The 16,730-nt window shown below is 51.8% G+C and overlaps 6 protein-coding genes across 6 annotated transcripts; 3 read left to right on the top strand and 3 right to left on the bottom strand.

The window, feature by feature from the left end:
* Positions 1-2,361: 2,361 nt before the first annotated feature.
* PMZ80_007201 (uncharacterized protein) lies at positions 2,362-4,030 on the top strand (the record flags this gene model as incomplete). The annotated part of the gene is made up of 3 exons (XM_064875609.1): positions 2,362-2,373; positions 2,425-2,580; positions 2,747-4,030. 3 exons carry the CDS (start codon positions 2,362-2,364, stop codon positions 4,028-4,030), a joined length of 1,452 nt encoding a protein of 483 aa, XP_064728874.1.
* Positions 4,031-4,626: 596 nt separating this feature from the next.
* Positions 4,627-5,562, bottom strand: PMZ80_007200 (uncharacterized protein; the record flags this gene model as incomplete). Its single annotated transcript, XM_064875608.1, has 1 exon — positions 4,627-5,562. The coding sequence occupies one exon, from the start codon at positions 5,560-5,562 to the stop codon at positions 4,627-4,629; it is 936 nt and encodes a 311-aa protein (XP_064728873.1).
* A 2,250-nt stretch (positions 5,563-7,812) lies between these two features.
* On the top strand, positions 7,813-11,995 carry PMZ80_007199 (uncharacterized protein; the record flags this gene model as incomplete). The annotated part of the gene is made up of 2 exons (XM_064875607.1): positions 7,813-10,879; positions 10,926-11,995. 2 exons carry the CDS (start codon positions 7,813-7,815, stop codon positions 11,993-11,995), a joined length of 4,137 nt encoding a protein of 1,378 aa, XP_064728872.1.
* A 976-nt stretch (positions 11,996-12,971) lies between these two features.
* Positions 12,972-13,229, top strand: PMZ80_007198 (uncharacterized protein; the record flags this gene model as incomplete). Its single annotated transcript, XM_064875606.1, has 1 exon — positions 12,972-13,229. One exon carries the CDS (start codon positions 12,972-12,974, stop codon positions 13,227-13,229), a length of 258 nt encoding a protein of 85 aa, XP_064728871.1.
* A 382-nt stretch (positions 13,230-13,611) lies between these two features.
* PMZ80_007197 (uncharacterized protein) lies at positions 13,612-14,802 on the bottom strand (the record flags this gene model as incomplete). Its single annotated transcript, XM_064875605.1, has 1 exon — positions 13,612-14,802. One exon carries the CDS (start codon positions 14,800-14,802, stop codon positions 13,612-13,614), a length of 1,191 nt encoding a protein of 396 aa, XP_064728870.1.
* Positions 14,803-15,389: 587 nt separating this feature from the next.
* PMZ80_007196 (uncharacterized protein) lies at positions 15,390-16,358 on the bottom strand (the record flags this gene model as incomplete). Its single annotated transcript, XM_064875604.1, has 1 exon — positions 15,390-16,358. One exon carries the CDS (start codon positions 16,356-16,358, stop codon positions 15,390-15,392), a length of 969 nt encoding a protein of 322 aa, XP_064728869.1.
* Between the last annotated feature and the right edge of the window lie 372 nt (positions 16,359-16,730).

Below are 16,730 nucleotides of genomic sequence, written 5' to 3'. Positions count from 1 at the left end.
GAACAACACTCCTAACTTTGCCGACCGTGCAGTAGCTTGTAGTTGGTCTCTTCGGCAGCCTGGGAGGCGGGCATCGTACTGCCGTAGCACTACTAGAGCAGGCAAGAAGCACCGGCCGGGCTTCATCCTGTTCCTAGCACGTATCCACTGTTTGCGGTCAACTCGAATGCCTGCTTGCTCGTATAATATCTAATGAGTTTAGACTGCGCCGCAAGCGCCAAGGCGTTCCTAGCAGAACGAAAAACCCTTTCGTGAGCTTTTTGATGGCTGTCACACCCAGGAAATGCTACAGTACTGAATGCTGAGGAATGGTGGATCTCAAGACCTCTGTTCCACTGGCTCGCACGTGGCATGTGTGAAACGTGGTGACATCTAGGGAACTGCAGCTGTCGAGGAGGGTTTTAGCCGAGGGGTGAGCCTCGACCGAGTCGTGCAGATTTCGGTGCTCAGTGGAATTTGGGAGGGTAAATTATGGCTCGCCTACGAGGCTTTCGAGATGCATTTTGAAAGCACAATTTGGACAATGGCTGTTAGCAGAAGCAATATTGACAAGGAAGCCACTAGTGTAACGCAAGTTCGCCCTGTCTCTCCACAATATCTAGGGTTCACAGAAACACTCGGGCAGACCGCACACCAAGATTCTGCATCGCAGAAAAGCTGCTGATTGGTACAGGTTTCGTCGAGCATCATCAGTTCATAACTTCACAAGGCTTGCTCAGCTACTTAGACCTTCTCGAATGACCCTCGAATATTCCAGATGAGCTAACGAGTCTGTCTAGCAGTACAACTGTGGCGACTGTGCAGCTCAGCGATGCTGCCAAGTGCCTCAGATCGCGAAACATTACAGTATGTTTTGGTCTAGAAAAGCCTGCAGATGCACAGCACGGAGAGTCACGCTCGCCAGGGCCATATGCAAGGACTTTCGCTAGTTCAGCGATCGGCCTCCTACTGTTCCCAAGAGAGTTATCAGAAGCAAGCGATATAGTCGAGATAAGATAACATCACGGACATCCTCGAGCGGTCAGGACCCCCCAAGACGGCACGTCCACAGTGATAGAAGTACTCATCTGGTATGACCTGACAACATATGTGCTCGAAACAGTACTCAGACCATGGATCGGATACCTCGCGCAGGTGTGATGCGAACATCTCCGCTGACTTTGAGCTCATGGTCATCGGCGGCAGCACGAAGACCCGAGTACAACACCCAGACGTTGCAGGGTCTGGAGCGTGTCAGCAAGCTTGTTCAAGGAGACCTGAGTCTGATATGCCCTATTGAGGCGCACGGCTCTGATACGCATTTTTTTCCTCGTTGTTTATTCGTCGACTAGACGATACCTGTCTGCTCAACCCAGGATGTACAGCCAATCCGTACGACTGCGACGCGGCCTTGCGCGGCTCCCACACGGCGTATGCAGAAAAGTGCCGATATGTATGTTCTTGTGTGGACTCCCTTTGCTGGTAACATGCCAATTTTCGACACCATGACCATAGCCAATATCATTCGCCAATTCGTCCCGGCGCGGGAGCTGCGATACGGATCTAGTACGGGTAAGACGTTATCTCGTATTTACAGTTCTCAACACCGCCAGTGATTCAGAGTCATGCTGTTAAAGTCACGTCCACGTCCAAGATTAGATGCACAAAAACCTGGGGCAACTGGGGCGTGTCAGCCATGTATGCTTCTCCACGCAGAATCAATCGCCAAGCCCGAAGGCCTTCTCATGCCGACCGTGTGCCCCAGGCTGGAGCTACGTTCTGGTCTTAGCAGACCGCTCCAGGGAGGTGAGTCGCGGTGAATAGACGTGGACGCCCCGTGCTCGACAAATGTCAAGAAGCTGACTTACAATACCGGTAGGAATGGCCAACGGTGTCATTTCCAGTTCAGATTGAGACATAGTTGCTCTTTTGGCCCCTTGAGCAACACTACGGGCACCGAATAGAAATGCTTGGTATCTAACAGCCTATCAGAGGCCCTGAAGCTCGCCAGATGTGGAGATACGGTTCAGCTGGCTCGGCCGAGTAACTACTTACGACCAGTAGAGGCATGCTGCCACCAGCGCCACCTAAGTTGCGTCCAGTCACGCAAGCGCTGACAATAACATTGAAGCACGACATCGTGAGATTCCGCTTTTGTTGTAAGCTTGCTTTAATGTTCTTTCGTAGACTTAACAACAACTTCAGCAGGCACCATCACCATCAACGTAATTCGAGACTTTAAATATTTACTCGGACAGTGAACAAGTCGAGAAGAAACAGTCTTCTTTTCAGGCGCCCAATCAGCTCTCGTCAGCTTCAACATCTTTCTTGATCGGCCACTCTTTCCCGATATCAGAACTATCAGCAGCAGTAACCGGCAAGATGGGCAATACAGTAGGCATTCTGAGCTTAACGTTTTTGACAATCCTAATGCGCGTTTTCTAGGGGGCCCAGAGATCAACTCATGAGCACGCAGACAAGGACGGCCACTTTCGTCGAAAGGACAGCAGCTTTCGAGACTGGATCTCACGAGACCCAAACTCAAAGTTTCCCGCTGAGAAGGGTCGGTATGCCCTATACTGCAACCTCGGATGCCCCTGGGTAAGTCCATCGGAGCATACTAGTTGCATTCTTTCCACCACGGGGTGACATGGCCATCGCCGCCTTCAGCCTCGCTAGCCTGGAGCTACCAGTCCCATAAGCAGACATAGACTTGCCAATACTGGTCACCTCGGCTCATAAAATCACCCACTAACACCCACCCCAGGCCCACCGAACCATCCTCGTTCGCGTCCTAAAAGACCTCGAGGACATAATCCAAGTGATCTACACAGACTTCGACCTCAGCGAGAACGGCTGGCTCTTCACCGGCCGCAATGGCTCATCCGACCGTGATCCCCTCTACGGGTTCGTCGGCCTCAAACAACTCTACCTCAAGGCAGACCCAGACTACGTAGGCCGCTACACAGTCCCCACCCTCTGGGACAAGAAAACCGAAACCATCGTCAACAACGAATCTAGCGAAATCATCCGAATGTTCTACACCGAATTCGACGATCTCATCGAGCCCCGATTCCGCGAATCAACCAAAGGCCCCAAAGGTCTCTACCCAGAACACCTCCGCTCCGAAATCAACGACATGAACGAATGGATCTACCACACAATCAACAACGGCGTCTACAAAGTCGGCTTCGCAACCACCCAAGAAGCCTACGACAACAACCTCTACCCCCTCTTCTCCTCCCTCGACCGTCTAGAATCCCACCTCTCAAACCCACAATCCTGCCACGGCGGCCCCTTCCTCTTCGGCTCAAACATCACAGAAGCCGACATCAGATTGTACACCACCATCGCCCGCTTCGACACAGCATACCACACAATCTTCATGTGCAACCTCAAATCCATTCGCTCCGACTACCACCGCCTCTACCGCTGGTTCCGCCGCATCTACCACAACGCCTCCGAACTCCCCAAAGGAAAAGTCTTCAAGGAAACAACAGCCCCCGAGATCTACCGCTTCGGATACACCAACGCGAAACGCCGACAGACAGGTGGCGCCGACGCCCAGAATAAATCGATCGTTGTTCCACGCGGGCCAGTAAATCCATATGACCCCTGGACCGAAGACGACGAGGACATCGACAATGGCCGCCGCATCGCCCTGCAGCATATCCTCGAAAAGAACGGAAATGGTACAGACACAAACGGCACCGCAACGCCCACATCCGCCTCAACAGCAACTGACTTTGCAAATCTCTCCATCAACAACAGCACGTCCACACCCACTAACGGCACCGGAACCTACAAAACCCCCAAAACAGACCTAACATCCGAGCACCGCGCCCCCCGAACCGCAACCTCATCCGCCCCAAACATGGGTAGCTTCGTCACAAAGGGCGACGACATCGAGGCAAACGGGGAGATTGATCCCGCACGGAAACTCACACGGAAGAACACGACCACCTACGAGGATCAGAATGCGAAGTGGTATAAGGCGGCGAAGAAGGCGGAGAAGAAGAGTGGAGTGCCGCATGTGCATTTGGCTTGTTAGAGAGAGAAGTTGGGCCTGGAAGGAAGGTAACTGAGTTGATGGGAGGGTAAAGACTTTGTTAAGGCATGGAATGCATGGGCCTGGGTTGGACGGGACGGGACAAAAATGAATAAAATTGACGCGAGACACAAGAATGATATGCCACTTAGTAGTACACATCCTTGTTCTTAATTACGTAAGATAAGGTAAATGTCGCTCTACATCAAAGTTTCCAACCACAAGCGTGGAAAGCATATGCTCTTGCATCTCTCCAGACGCTATCAAGTTCTAGATCGACTTCTTTCAGGCGCAGCGGCTGAGATGATGTCTTATATCTGGGGGAACCTTGTCGCAATTGAGTACTCCACCCACGCTGAGATAGTGGACTACTATGCCTGTTGGGACGGCACGGATGTACACGCAAGCAAGCATGTACCTGGATCAACTCATGAACGTTGTCTGCCGTCACGCAAAGATAGTGGCATAGCTATCTCCGAGCAACAGAATATCGAATATCCTTTGCCAGCGTGTTAAACCAGGAGGCCTCCGCTGCTGACAGCTTCGAAATGGTATGATAGTACCGGAAATCGTTGATATTAGGTAAAAATTCTTGCCTGTCATATGGTCGGCTTCCTTATGCTCGGATCCTCGTGATATGTGCCCTGCTTCGCATGCTGTTCGAGCGAGCTCTTGTCGCCTTGACCAGGCGGCGGGTGTGGTTCAGTACCTGTTATGCTCCCAGTCTCGTGATATACACCTTGTTCAGGTGAAGTACAGCCGAATCTCCTCGCAACTTCTTCAAAGCCACCTTCATCCATACTCACCCACATATCAACCCAACCCTCCTTCTTTGCCTGCTCGGTCTTCTGCTGATCCCAGCTCTCTTCCTGCGACCTCTCAATATAGATCGTCTGGTATCCGCACTTCTTCGCTGCTTCCAGGTCACCGAGATGTGCAGCTATTAACGCGCACTGGCTTGTGTTTACTCCCAGCTTTTTCGCAGCGCCATTGTAGACATTCGGGTGAGGCTTGTATGCCTTGAACTCTTCCGCTGATACTATATGCTTATAGGGCAGCTTGCCATATTCTGCCAAATCAGTGAGCAGACTCGTATTCCCATTTGACAATGTGGCAGTCTCGAACTTCTGATTCAGCATGCCCAGACCATTAGCAGAATCTGGCCACGGATCGAGGAAGTGCCATATCATGCTCATCTCTTTCAGTTGCTGCTCGTCCCATAGGCCAGTCAGACCATGTTCTTTCAGCAGGTGGATAAGCGCCTCCAGATGATGCTGGTCCACGCTCTTGAAGTTTCCCTGCGAAGGGTCGTAGGATCGAGTAAAATGGTAGTAAGACAGACGCCATTGCCAGGCAAGCTCGCCCCAATCAACGGAGTCTGCCGCGGCTCGAACTGCGGATGGAATAGATGCAGCCGGCGAGTTGAGCGTCTCTTCTGCTGTTTTTGAGAGGTGTTTTGTCACTGTTGACCTCCAGTCGACGACTGTACCGAAGACATCTGTTAGAAGGGCCTTTGGGGCGTTCTCGAGAGACATATTTGGATCGTGGAGATGGCAACACTTTACACGTAGCCCACTAAAGACGAGATCTGCTTTTATCAGTTACGAAGCAAGACTCATCCTTTCATGGAACTTGTTAGCAGCGTAAGCAGAAACTCATTCCATTGTGTCCGAGGACATCATCAAAACTGTTGTAAGATGGGAATCTGCCGGAGGAACGTACGTCACGGTCCCCAACTTCGAAGTCGCGACTGTCCACGTCGTGGACATGCGGGGTTCTCTTTCCTGAGGGTTCAGGCTTCTGCATGCTCATTTGCAAGGCAGGCGTCCCCCAGTGGCACGTTTTTGACACGGCTAGCGATGCTCGTGATGTGGTTGCCCATGCAGTCAGCTCAAAAAAGCATCGGCGGCGTGGATATAGCGAGATGAGGGTATGGCAGGGACACCGAATGTACAGTAGAGAGTAAACGAGAAGCCGACTCGTCTTTTCTTGGTGAACATTTCTGCTCGAACAAGTAATTGTGCCAAGCAAGATCTACTGCGATCTACATTGTCCATGTACAACCTGAGGAGCCAAATCTTCAGACGAAATAATCGCAAGGAATAGTTTCCCGTCCCTCATTCGTGATACAGGGCTATCCTTTGATCCAGTATTGACCACCACCATGAGTCTCGTAGTGTAGTTCGTCGTGTCTCGCATGACCTTCTGCTCGCTGTTGCAAAACTGTTACGCTTGCCTCAGGAGGTCGAAGTGTGCGGAGGACGACCAGATACTTGGGTTGAGTAACCCTGGTGTTCACCTGCAGCTAAACACTAGCAGACTCAAGCGTCTCTGTTAGGGCGTTCGGACCGAAAGCACTATGGCTTTTAGTTAAAGTTTTGTTACGTGAGATATTTCACGATACCTTGCAAAGCGCAGGAGCAGAAGTGCATGCAGCATGCAGGTTGAACCTTTCAAATTGATGTGGTCGCATTCTGGCCTTCAATGTGATGCGACTGTGACGGTTTGTGACAAGCACGACCGTTGTCAAACCACTGCAGTATCGGCAGTCGCACGCGACCATGCACCTTCCCGTTAGCTCGATCAAGCTGTTCGCGCGGAGTTCGTGGTGAAAGATAGTGTTGGTGTTACCTGAAGCCCGGAAAAGCCTGCGCCGGTAGCCTATCAAGCTGTTTGTGGCGCCTTTTCGCCCATCTCCAGACCCCGTCGCCGGGCTCATCAATTTCCTAAGCCATCAACCGGCAGAGCAAATTTCAATTCTGACCAAGCTGTCAACAGCTTTAACGGCGTGATAGGTGTCAACAATGAGCATGCGTTGGGTGTGATAACTGCTGAAACTGTCCGCTATGCATCTCGATCCCTCGCATGCAAGCGAGAATTGTCTTACTACTGCTACTCAATGCTTGCAAATTTCATCCGTCTCGCCAGCCCATTGATATCGGCTCGAGGATCGCAGGGTTATATTGACCTTAGCTTTTCACTAAAGAGACCCATGCTTAGATCGCCGCCATAGTGGACCCGATGCTCGTGCTGAAACCAGCTCGGACCTGTCACCGGAACGTTTAAAAACCACACGTCCAAGCCGCAACCCCCGCTGACTGGCTCTGTGGCCGGTGCCGCACCGAGTCTAAATAGCTTCTGTCCAGGTTGACCTTCGCTTGACTTTAGCACATGGTCCCTCTTGTCTTTTCTCCGGTCCTCCCAATCAAAACGGTACCCCTGAGGGACGAGGTCCATGGGTGTCCGTCCCGACGACTCTGTTTGGCCTGAATCAGGTGGTCTTGATTTGGGCCTCTGCAGAGACCACACTCCGCATCTCATCGTGCAGCTTGCAGCTTGCAGCTTCAGGTAATCCTCTACAACGGCGTCCAAGGATTAACGCGCTCGGGTTTTCGTCTTCCGTTTGTCTTTGTACCTTCTGCGACATCACGAGCCATGAAACTTATGCTCTGAGGCTGCTGCTTCGTCCTGACCCCATCGACGATCAGACCTACTTGTTTACGCCCTGGCAGCAAGAGACGTGCCCATGTTGCAATATTCTCGTTGAACGACATTGATCTCGCAGCTTCTACAATTAGTGCATAGGCTTTTCATTATTTCGACGCGAAACCGGTCCCATGTCATAGGGAAAGCAGACCCCGTGACGCGACTTGGAAGGAAGGAGCGACGCAGCACTCAAAGAATTTCCGGAATCAGCCTGATATAGCTTGAGGATGTTGGACAACAAAAGGAACAGCATAGGAACTGTTCGGCAGGCAGTTGACAAGTTTGAGGGTCGCAAGTCAATGATGATAGATACCTTGATCGAAACAACACCATATGTGCAAGATGAGCCCGACAGTACGACGTCAAGGGAGGTGGCATATGCCTTGCCCTCTCCTACAGATACACCATATCGAACGCCTTCAAGCTCAAGATCTCGACAGACTTCACGGACGTACGAAGATATGTCGCCTGCCACCACGCCGCCTCCTCTACCTTCTGGTGATCGATCCGACAAGAGGGGAAGCAACGAGTCTATGAACGCTTCGTTCGACGAATCCCTCCCGCTGTCAGATCCACGGCGTTTCACACCCACGCTACATGCAGCCCTGGTATCAGAAATTCTGAACCTCCGTGGCGATGCTGAAAGCAGGATGAGAGATATAGAACGACTTGAGCAGCATCTACACGACTCTCAAATGCAGAACCAGACACTCAACAGTAATCTCTTGTCAGCCAAGAGCGAGTGCCGGCAGTATAAGAGGCAGATGCAGATGCTGGAAGGAGGAACACTTTCCGCCATTAACGAGCTTGCGAAAGAGCGGGACGACGCAGTAAAGGATGCTACAGAGCTCAGATCCTCGATTGAGAAATTGCAGAAGAAGGCAAGCGCTCACGAGGATAATGCATACCGCGTGCAGGAACAATGGCAGAATGAGAAGGAGGCCTGGTCAGCAGAAAGGCGCACTCTCGAAACCAAGGTCCATATCGTAGAAGGTCGACTCAAGGTGGTCCTGAACGAAGTCGCGAAAGCCCAGCTGATGCACGAGCCAGGCGACGTTCATTCACCCAGGCGATCACAAAGTAGAACCAGCATCCTAGGGAGTCCGAGAAAGCGACCAGATTCGTATGGAGCAAGAAGGCAGAGCACCAATTCTAACACGAGCGATCAGATCGGTGGTCGAACCTCAGTATTGAGCTTTGTCAATGGGGAGGCTATCAACCTGGCAGACGAGCTTGATGCACTCGAGGACATTGAGGAGGTCTATTCGAGCGAGCTTGAAGACGATGGCCGCATATCACCCGATGCCCTCCCTGAAGAAGCTACCAGGCCAGCATCAAGAGTATCGTTGAAAGCCAGAAAAATTCTTGGTCTCCCGATAGACCTCAGCGATTTCGAGAAGGGCGATCGATTCAGCACAAGCGACCCGTTGAAGGGCTTCATGAATGTTGACTCACCACTGCGGAAAGCACAACATCAGTATGTGTATGTGGATTCCGGTGTGCAGTACTCACCAGCACCATCACCCACAGTACAGCGCCATAGATCCCTGGAGACACCAGTATCGAGAAACCGAGAATCGGTAGACACAGCAAGAGCAAGTAAAAGGCTCAGTATGTTGAGCCAAGATAGTGCTCAATACAGCGTTGATACCGCCGACAACGCATGGGAGGAGAATCTGCGGAATCTGCCTATCATGGTTTCCTCGGCATGCCAAACGATCGAGCAGCTCCCGCCCCCGCCGGCTCAATCCATAGCTGAAGCAGCCCTTGCCACAATCGACGAGTCAATTGAGACTCGCGAAATTGCTGTTCAGACCGACTCTCCCAATCGAAATTCTGCACGCATTCATTTGGCAGCCCACTCACGTACCGACTCGGAACAGACGGTAACAACAGACCTCCGGATACCTACCATAGCAATTATACCTCCGACGTCCCGGCCGGTGACGCCGGAAGAGACCGCTGTCAAACTGCCTCCTCGAACCAAGAACGCTGCCTGCCAAGTTGAGATTCACCTTGTGTGTGAGTATAACTCGAAGGGCATGCAAACCGAAGACATTCGAATCGACAAAAGAAATATGCTTCCACCACATCCCAACATGCCGCCTCCTCCAATACCGACTAATGCGCCCCCTACTTCGAGTTTCAACAAAGGCAAAGGCCAGGCGTTGTCTCGGCGAGGAAACGCTGCCAACTCGTCCATACGACGAACAACACCTCAGCCTCTACCACCGATCAATGATGACGGTCCAGTGAGTCCTGGTAAGCAAGCGATTGGACGTCCAGTCCGATCAAGTAGCATGTTCGCAGGTTTCGATGAGACAGAAGAGGTCGACGAATTTGACGACGATGTTTTCCACGACGACGACTTTTTCAACCGACCTATGACCAAACTTATGCTCTCGAGAGGCAAAATGATAAACCAAACGAAGGACCTGGACGACATTGAGGAAAGCGAAGCTGCAGTAGCGGCTGGTAAACGCTTCGCCCTAGAACAGATAAGAAGATCTGAGGAGAACGAGCGAGATTTCGAGGTCGATGGCGATTCACAAATCAAACCTTTCCCTCGACAGTCAAGCAAGCAGGTCAAACGAGTATCCTCTTCCCGCTCGAACAGCATGCGGCGGACTGCCCTGATCTCGAGTGGTACAGCTGCCCATCAGGCTAAAAGCTCGCTGTCATCTCTTGGATCGGGCGACAGCGCTAGACCACCTGTGTCGATTCCTGTCCGTTATAGTTCTGCGAGAGTGGGAAAGTCCATTAGTGATGGAGGTCGAACTTCTCGAGGTAGCAGTAATGCTTCTCCAACCAGGAATGTTCGAAGAGTGATGAAGCCGTCTTTGCGGAAAACACGGTCTGGACCTGCTATCTCACCTGCAGCGCAAGCTAGGGCACGCACTCGAAGTCAATCCCCGCCGCTCGACAGCAGGGTCTCGATCGTTCCGGAGATGCCAAACTTCAGAATGCCTAAAGAACACCAAGCACCAATTATTTCAACTCGATTTGACGGAACCTATGGAGCAAGCGCGCCTCGACCGTCGATAGCGCAAGGTCCTGTCCGGCCATCATCGCATCGAAAAGAAAACTCTGATGCATTTGCAGTCGAGCAGACATCTGTGGTTGACGCAATAGCACAGAGCATGGTTGGTGAATGGATGTTCAAGTATGTTCGCAGGAGGAAATCTTTCGGCAAGCCAGAGAAGGATTGGGATCCCACAAAAACTGTCGAAGAAATGGCCGCAAGCGCAAGCTCAGGCGTTAGACATAAGCGATGGGTCTGGTTAGCACCGTACGAGAAGTCGGTGATGTGGTCCAGCAAGCAGCCGACCGATGGCAATTCCTTGCTGGGCAAGAGTGGTCGAAAATGTAAGTCTTTATGGAGAGTCGCTTAACGTACGCTAACATTGCCCAGTGACAATCAAGTCAGTACTCGATGTCAAAGATGACAACCCAATGCCCAAAGGCAGTGTGATTGGACCACACTTTAATCGATCGATATTGATCTTGACGCCGCAACGAGCATTAAAATTCACTGCGACCACACAAGAAAGACACTATATCTGGTTAACAGCGTTGTCGTTCTTGTCTCACTCACCAATAAGCATGAATGACCTTACTCCTCTGCCCCCAATGCCACCTGAAGAGCCAGCTTCCGCGCATGATATAAGCCCGGCAGCTTCTTTGGGAGGGTCGATGCGCCGAAGACCAATCCGGGACTCGATTCGAATCGCCAAGGGCTCGAGCGCGAGGCCACAATTCCGATCATTCACGACTGACGGTATACCAACCACATCCGGCCATGCGAGACCGCCATCGCGAGAGCAATACGATCCGATAAATGATGCAGCCATGCCACCCGTGATCAGAAGGTACCATAATCGCAACCGCAGTAATACTGCGCCCAAGCCGACAGCGAGTGCTTTCCGAGCTCTTTTGTCACGCGACTCTGGACCTTCCACAACTGCACCCTCAGTAGCAGTGACATCTGAGAAGACACCGACAGATCGAGGACAACCGACGCCAAGTCTGCATGTCCCAAGCATGCCCAGCTCTCGGCGAGGGAGCGAAGCAAGTGCTCTGGGGCGACCACCTCTTGGACCACCCATCTCTGGCCTCGATGCTGTCGGTCCACACTTTTTTGATTCGACAGCAAATTCGGGTCATGCAGCCAACATGACAATGCGAATGGATGCATTCATGGCTGATCAACAGCGCAATGCAATGATGGGCAATCGTGGTCCACCTGGGCCAGGGCCAGCACGAGGTGGTCTGAGGAATTTGCGACTTGGTCGACCGTCGATGAGGAATTTGAAAGATCCCAGTACGTCAAGCTGGGTGCAACAGGAGAACAATGCGAATATACGGGACAGTATGAGCCCGGTTGAAACTCTTCCGACGCCAACTGAACTGAGATTCAGCGAGAGTACAACTAGAGGGAGCAGTGAGGTAGGAGCAGGGGGAGGATATTTCAGAGGATTCTGAGCAGTAAAATCTCGCACATATCATCCCTGAAGATCGAGCAAGTATCTCGGATTCCTGCAGATACCCGAAAACAGATATCACGCACGATTATGAGGCTAAATAGCCGACACAGAAGAGGGCGAGCCCCGAGCCAGTCATTCGAGGGAGACATGCTCAGGAAGCTTCACGTGACACGAGCGACAGGCATCTTCCTGGTACGGTATGACCTGACATATCTTCAACGTCTTCTTTCGGTTCGGTGGCATGGGTGGCTACCTGGGAGTTCGGGAGCCGCGACTAACACTATTGGGGCCTCGCGGCAGAATGTACTATTGCTACAAGCTCATCAGCCATCTCGATATGTACAAGTATCTTATGCTGCGTTCCGAGCGATCATGGTTGGTTGGGCTGGTATATATATTCATGTGAAACATGTAATCTCTTAGTTATGTCTGAACAAAATGAGCGAATATCAAAGTGATTGTCATATTACCCCTACACAACCAACGTTATTAATCTTGCATGTCTATTCTCGCTGCTAGATGGTCCAAGCCCTTCACGTGCCTCATGAGCTGCTGGACTAGCCATCGGTGACAAACCAATCAAATCAAGGCTACCCTCTGCTGACCCGAGAAACAGACCCTCTACGCCGAGTGGTCAAAGTGCCGAGGTCCAAGATGGCACTTTGTGAGTTGCGATATCTGTGAACTCGCCGTGACTGCTTTCAGGAACTCACTTCATCCCGACCAACCGTAACTTCTGCTGCAGCGTTTTGTCTTGGGCTATCATTAAATCTACAACGCACCCCAGCACCACCAAGCACCTCAATCTAAATTTACACACCCACATTCGAACCTCTCCATCTCAAACGCTCGCCTACAGTATCTAAGGACGAGCCATCCGCCATCCGCAACCTCAAGCAGAACAACCTACACAACCCTAACTCATCACACCTCCTCCACACTCCCAACCCGACCCAACCCACCCCACCGCAACAATGTCCGAATCAAAACAATTCACCCCCTCCGAAGTCGCCCAACACAACAAAGAAAAAGACATGCTCATCATCGTGGATAACTCCGTCTACGACGTTAGTGAGTTTGTAAATGAACACCCTGGTGGCGCGAAGATACTTAAGAGAGTGGCGGGCAAGGACGCGAGCAAGCAGTTCTGGAAGTATCATAATGAGGGGGTGTTGAAGAAGTATGGGCCTAAACTTAGGGTTGGTGGGGTTAAGGAGCAGGCGAAGTTGTGAGCAAGCAAGCGACGGGGGATTCGGTGTCTGAGGTTGAGGAGGGGATGAGGAGGGATCTTGGTAGTGTATTGGAGATTGACGGTTGATGAATCTGCTCGAGGCATGACGTTAAGATGTGTTGTGTTGGGAGGCATGAGGTGGTTAGATCGATAGCATGAACTGTAAGCCTGCTGTTCGCACATACTGGTCAGAGGCATATGAGTTTGATTTCAGCACATGTCCGAATCAAGAGCAGATCATGACCACTGCTTAGATGGCACACTCATGGTTGGCTAACGTGGGACAAGTACAAGCACCGAGCTAGGCTCATAAAGAGGTAAAGCGGCTTTCTGGCAGACGGATAATCTAGCATGTACAGCAAACTCAACTGATCGTTCGTAGTCTACGTCTCCGCAGACCGATACCCCTTCTTCCTGTTGATCTCGTTCACCAGCTTCTCACCTCTTTCTCTCCGCCGCAAGTTCTCCACTAACACATCGAGACCGCGCTCCAGGTAGCCGCTGAACAGTCCACTGACATGCGGCGTCACAATCGCATTCGGCAAATCCCACAGCTCCGAGTCTTCTGGTAGTGGTTCTGGATCCGTAACATCGAGTGCTGCACCCTGCAACTTACCCTCCTTGAGTGCTGCGATCAAAGCATCCGTCTGTATCACCGCGCCCCGTGCAATATTCACAAGAATACACCCTTCCCCGTCCGGCAACTTACCCTCCTCAACACCACTCCCACCCACATCCCTCCCCTTCGCCTTCTCCAACGATGCCCTAAACAACACATCCATCTCCTCCCTCCCCAACAACCCCCTCGTACTATCCGTCAACGGCACACAAACAACCAACACATCCAACCCACTCACCAGAAACGTATGCAACCCCGTCTTATCCGTCCCACTATACCACGCACTCGGCAGTTTCCCCTCCGGATCCCCCGTTCCCGGAATAACATACCCCGTATCCCTTCTACTCTCAGCCGTTGACCGCGCACTACTCGTATAAGCATGCACATTGCTCCCCATCGCGTTAAAAACCCTTGCCACCTGCCTTCCAATACTACCGTACCCCGCTATCCCGACCGTTTTCCCCTGCCAGTCGCTCCGCCGCATCAGACCCGTAGATTTACTGTCCCACCTATGCGCCTTCTGGTTATCGTGCATGACGTTGTAATTCTTCGCTAGATTCAGCGCGGTCATAAGCACCCACTCTGAGATTGCCGGGCCGTGGATCCCCGACACAGTCGTGATTGGAATGTCAGTATCCGTGAAGATCGGATGTTTCGTGAAATGATCAACGCCCGCAGATAACAAATGTATCAGTTTTAGATTTGGAGCGAGTTTTGGATCGGGTGGGAGTGTGCCGAGGGTGACGAGGATGGTGGTGCGGGACCAGAGATCATCTGGGATTTTGTCGAAGGCGTAGGGGATTCCGCCCATTAGTTTTCCGGGGGTGGGGCGGCTGAGTTGGTGGTAGATCAGGGTTATGTGGGGGAATTGGGCGCGGAGTTTGTTGGTTAGGGGGGTTGGTTCGGGTTCTTGGAAGATGAAGAGGAGGGTTTCGTGGGTTGGTCCGCCGCCCATTGTGGATGGATGGATGGATGGATTGCTGGGTGATGGGGTGCAGTGGTGTGGTGAGGATCTTGGATGGCTACTGTGGGTGGTGGGCTGGGTTGTGGTGTGAGGTCTGACAGTGCCAGGTGGAGGAAACCTTATGTATAGTAGACAGATTCTGTGTGAGTCGCTAATTGATCAGAGGGCGTCACTATACTCATGATGGCATGAGTCAGCTCTGGCTGCTTGACGAAGGTAGCTGGCTTGGAGATCTTCTCCAAATCGAGCTTGGTGAAGCTCCAAATGGGTTTTCATGTTGGATTCCGGGGGCCACCCTGGAGCTACAAGGGGGTGAGACCATCGTCTAGTATCCGAGAAAGTAATTGTTTCGGTTCTACTAGGGCAGATACAAGGTATGAAGTCGAGAAATGATCGAAGCAACACACGAACACAAGCAGCATGTCAGCATCGGGTCACGTGAAAACCTTTATGAATACCCGAACAAGGCCAGTCCCTTAAGAACTGCCGATGTACTCAAAACCTACAAGGAAGAGTTGTCCAAGGCGTCGGGCCCTCGCTTAGATACGGCAGAGCGAGTATTAATCCGAATGCCCACTTTACAGGCTGTTCTCAAGCTCAACCACCTCCTTCAGCATCTCCTTGTACCTAGCATCAACCTCCTTAGTTCTCTTCGGCAGAGGTCTTCGTGCTTCACCACCATAGCCGTACCAGCTCTCCATACCACTCTTAGTTCCAACAACGCCTCCGTGGATGACAGCCCAATCACCACGGGCCACGATGGCTTGTAGCTTCTGTGCCTCCTCAACCTTGCCTTCCTTGTACAAATCGAACACTTTCACGCAAGCCTTAGGCACAATGTTGCCAAGACCTCCGATGATACCACTGCCACCGGCAATCATGGTTTGCAAAGTGAAGTCAGCCGAGCCACCCATGCACATCCAGCCTGAGTTCTCCTGTGTCGAGGTTGCTGCGTTAACTGCGCTGGCGACTCTAGCGAGCTTGCCAGTGTTGCCACATGTCAGCTTGCAACCGACAATGTTCTTGTGCTTGGCAAGCGTGATGATTTGATCGCTATTCAGATCTAGGCCAGCAACGGCACCTGGGTAGTTGTAAATTATGATTGGAATGGGCGACTCGTCGGCTAGGTTTGTGAAGAAGTCAACCAGGACACTGTCAGTCATTGCTGCTTTGTAGTAACTCGGCGGCAGTACAAGAGCATAGTCGCCACCAGCCTCATACGCATCCTTGCAGTAGAGGACTGATTCTCTCAGAGACTGGGCGGCACAGCCGACGACGACCGGAAGGTCTTTGAAGCCTTCCGAATCTAGCGCTTCCCGGACGGTTTTGGTCACAAGACTTCGTTCTTCACGGGTCAGATGAACTGCCTCGCCGTTGGAACCTTGTACAGTCACAGCAGTAAGACCGGCCTTTGCGAGCCTGACAGCGTGCTTCTTTGTTGATTCGATGTCGATATCCTCTGTTTCCGGCTGGAAGAAGGCGACCAGGGGCACGTTGATACCCGGCTTCAGCGCCCGCTGCGGTCTCGTACCATTTGTGTTGCTCATTTTGTCGGTGTCTGAGCCTGTGATGAGGAGGTGAAGTATACGGTGCTGCTGGGAAAAGTACTTCTCTTGCAACGAGTATTGTTTTTAGCTGTAGCTGACTTTAGAGCGATAGGTGTTTATTGGCGAGAAGGTATTTTGCCAAAGCAGTGACTGTTTGGTTTTTGTGAACCACCACCGCTTTCGCTTGGGTGAATGTCAAGCCAATGAATCCCGCCGTTGCCGACCCCAAGTCCGACATTTCGAGGTTTGGAGAGTTTTCGTGGGGTACGCCACTTCATCCCGCCTTTGGCATGTGCTGCCATTTTCAGCTAGAAGTCGTCCTTTTTGGCAGAGTGGCATGCTTATTACGCCTTAGCCACACAGATTCCGCTG

The sequence above is a fragment of the Knufia obscura genome, assembly GCF_036327395.1.
Source record: "Knufia obscura strain CCFEE 5817 isolate CBS 148926 chromosome Unknown scaffold_8, whole genome shotgun sequence".
NCBI classification, from domain to species: Eukaryota; Fungi; Ascomycota; class Eurotiomycetes; order Chaetothyriales; family Trichomeriaceae; genus Knufia; species Knufia obscura.
This window is presented reverse-complemented; position numbering and strand designations above follow the sequence as displayed.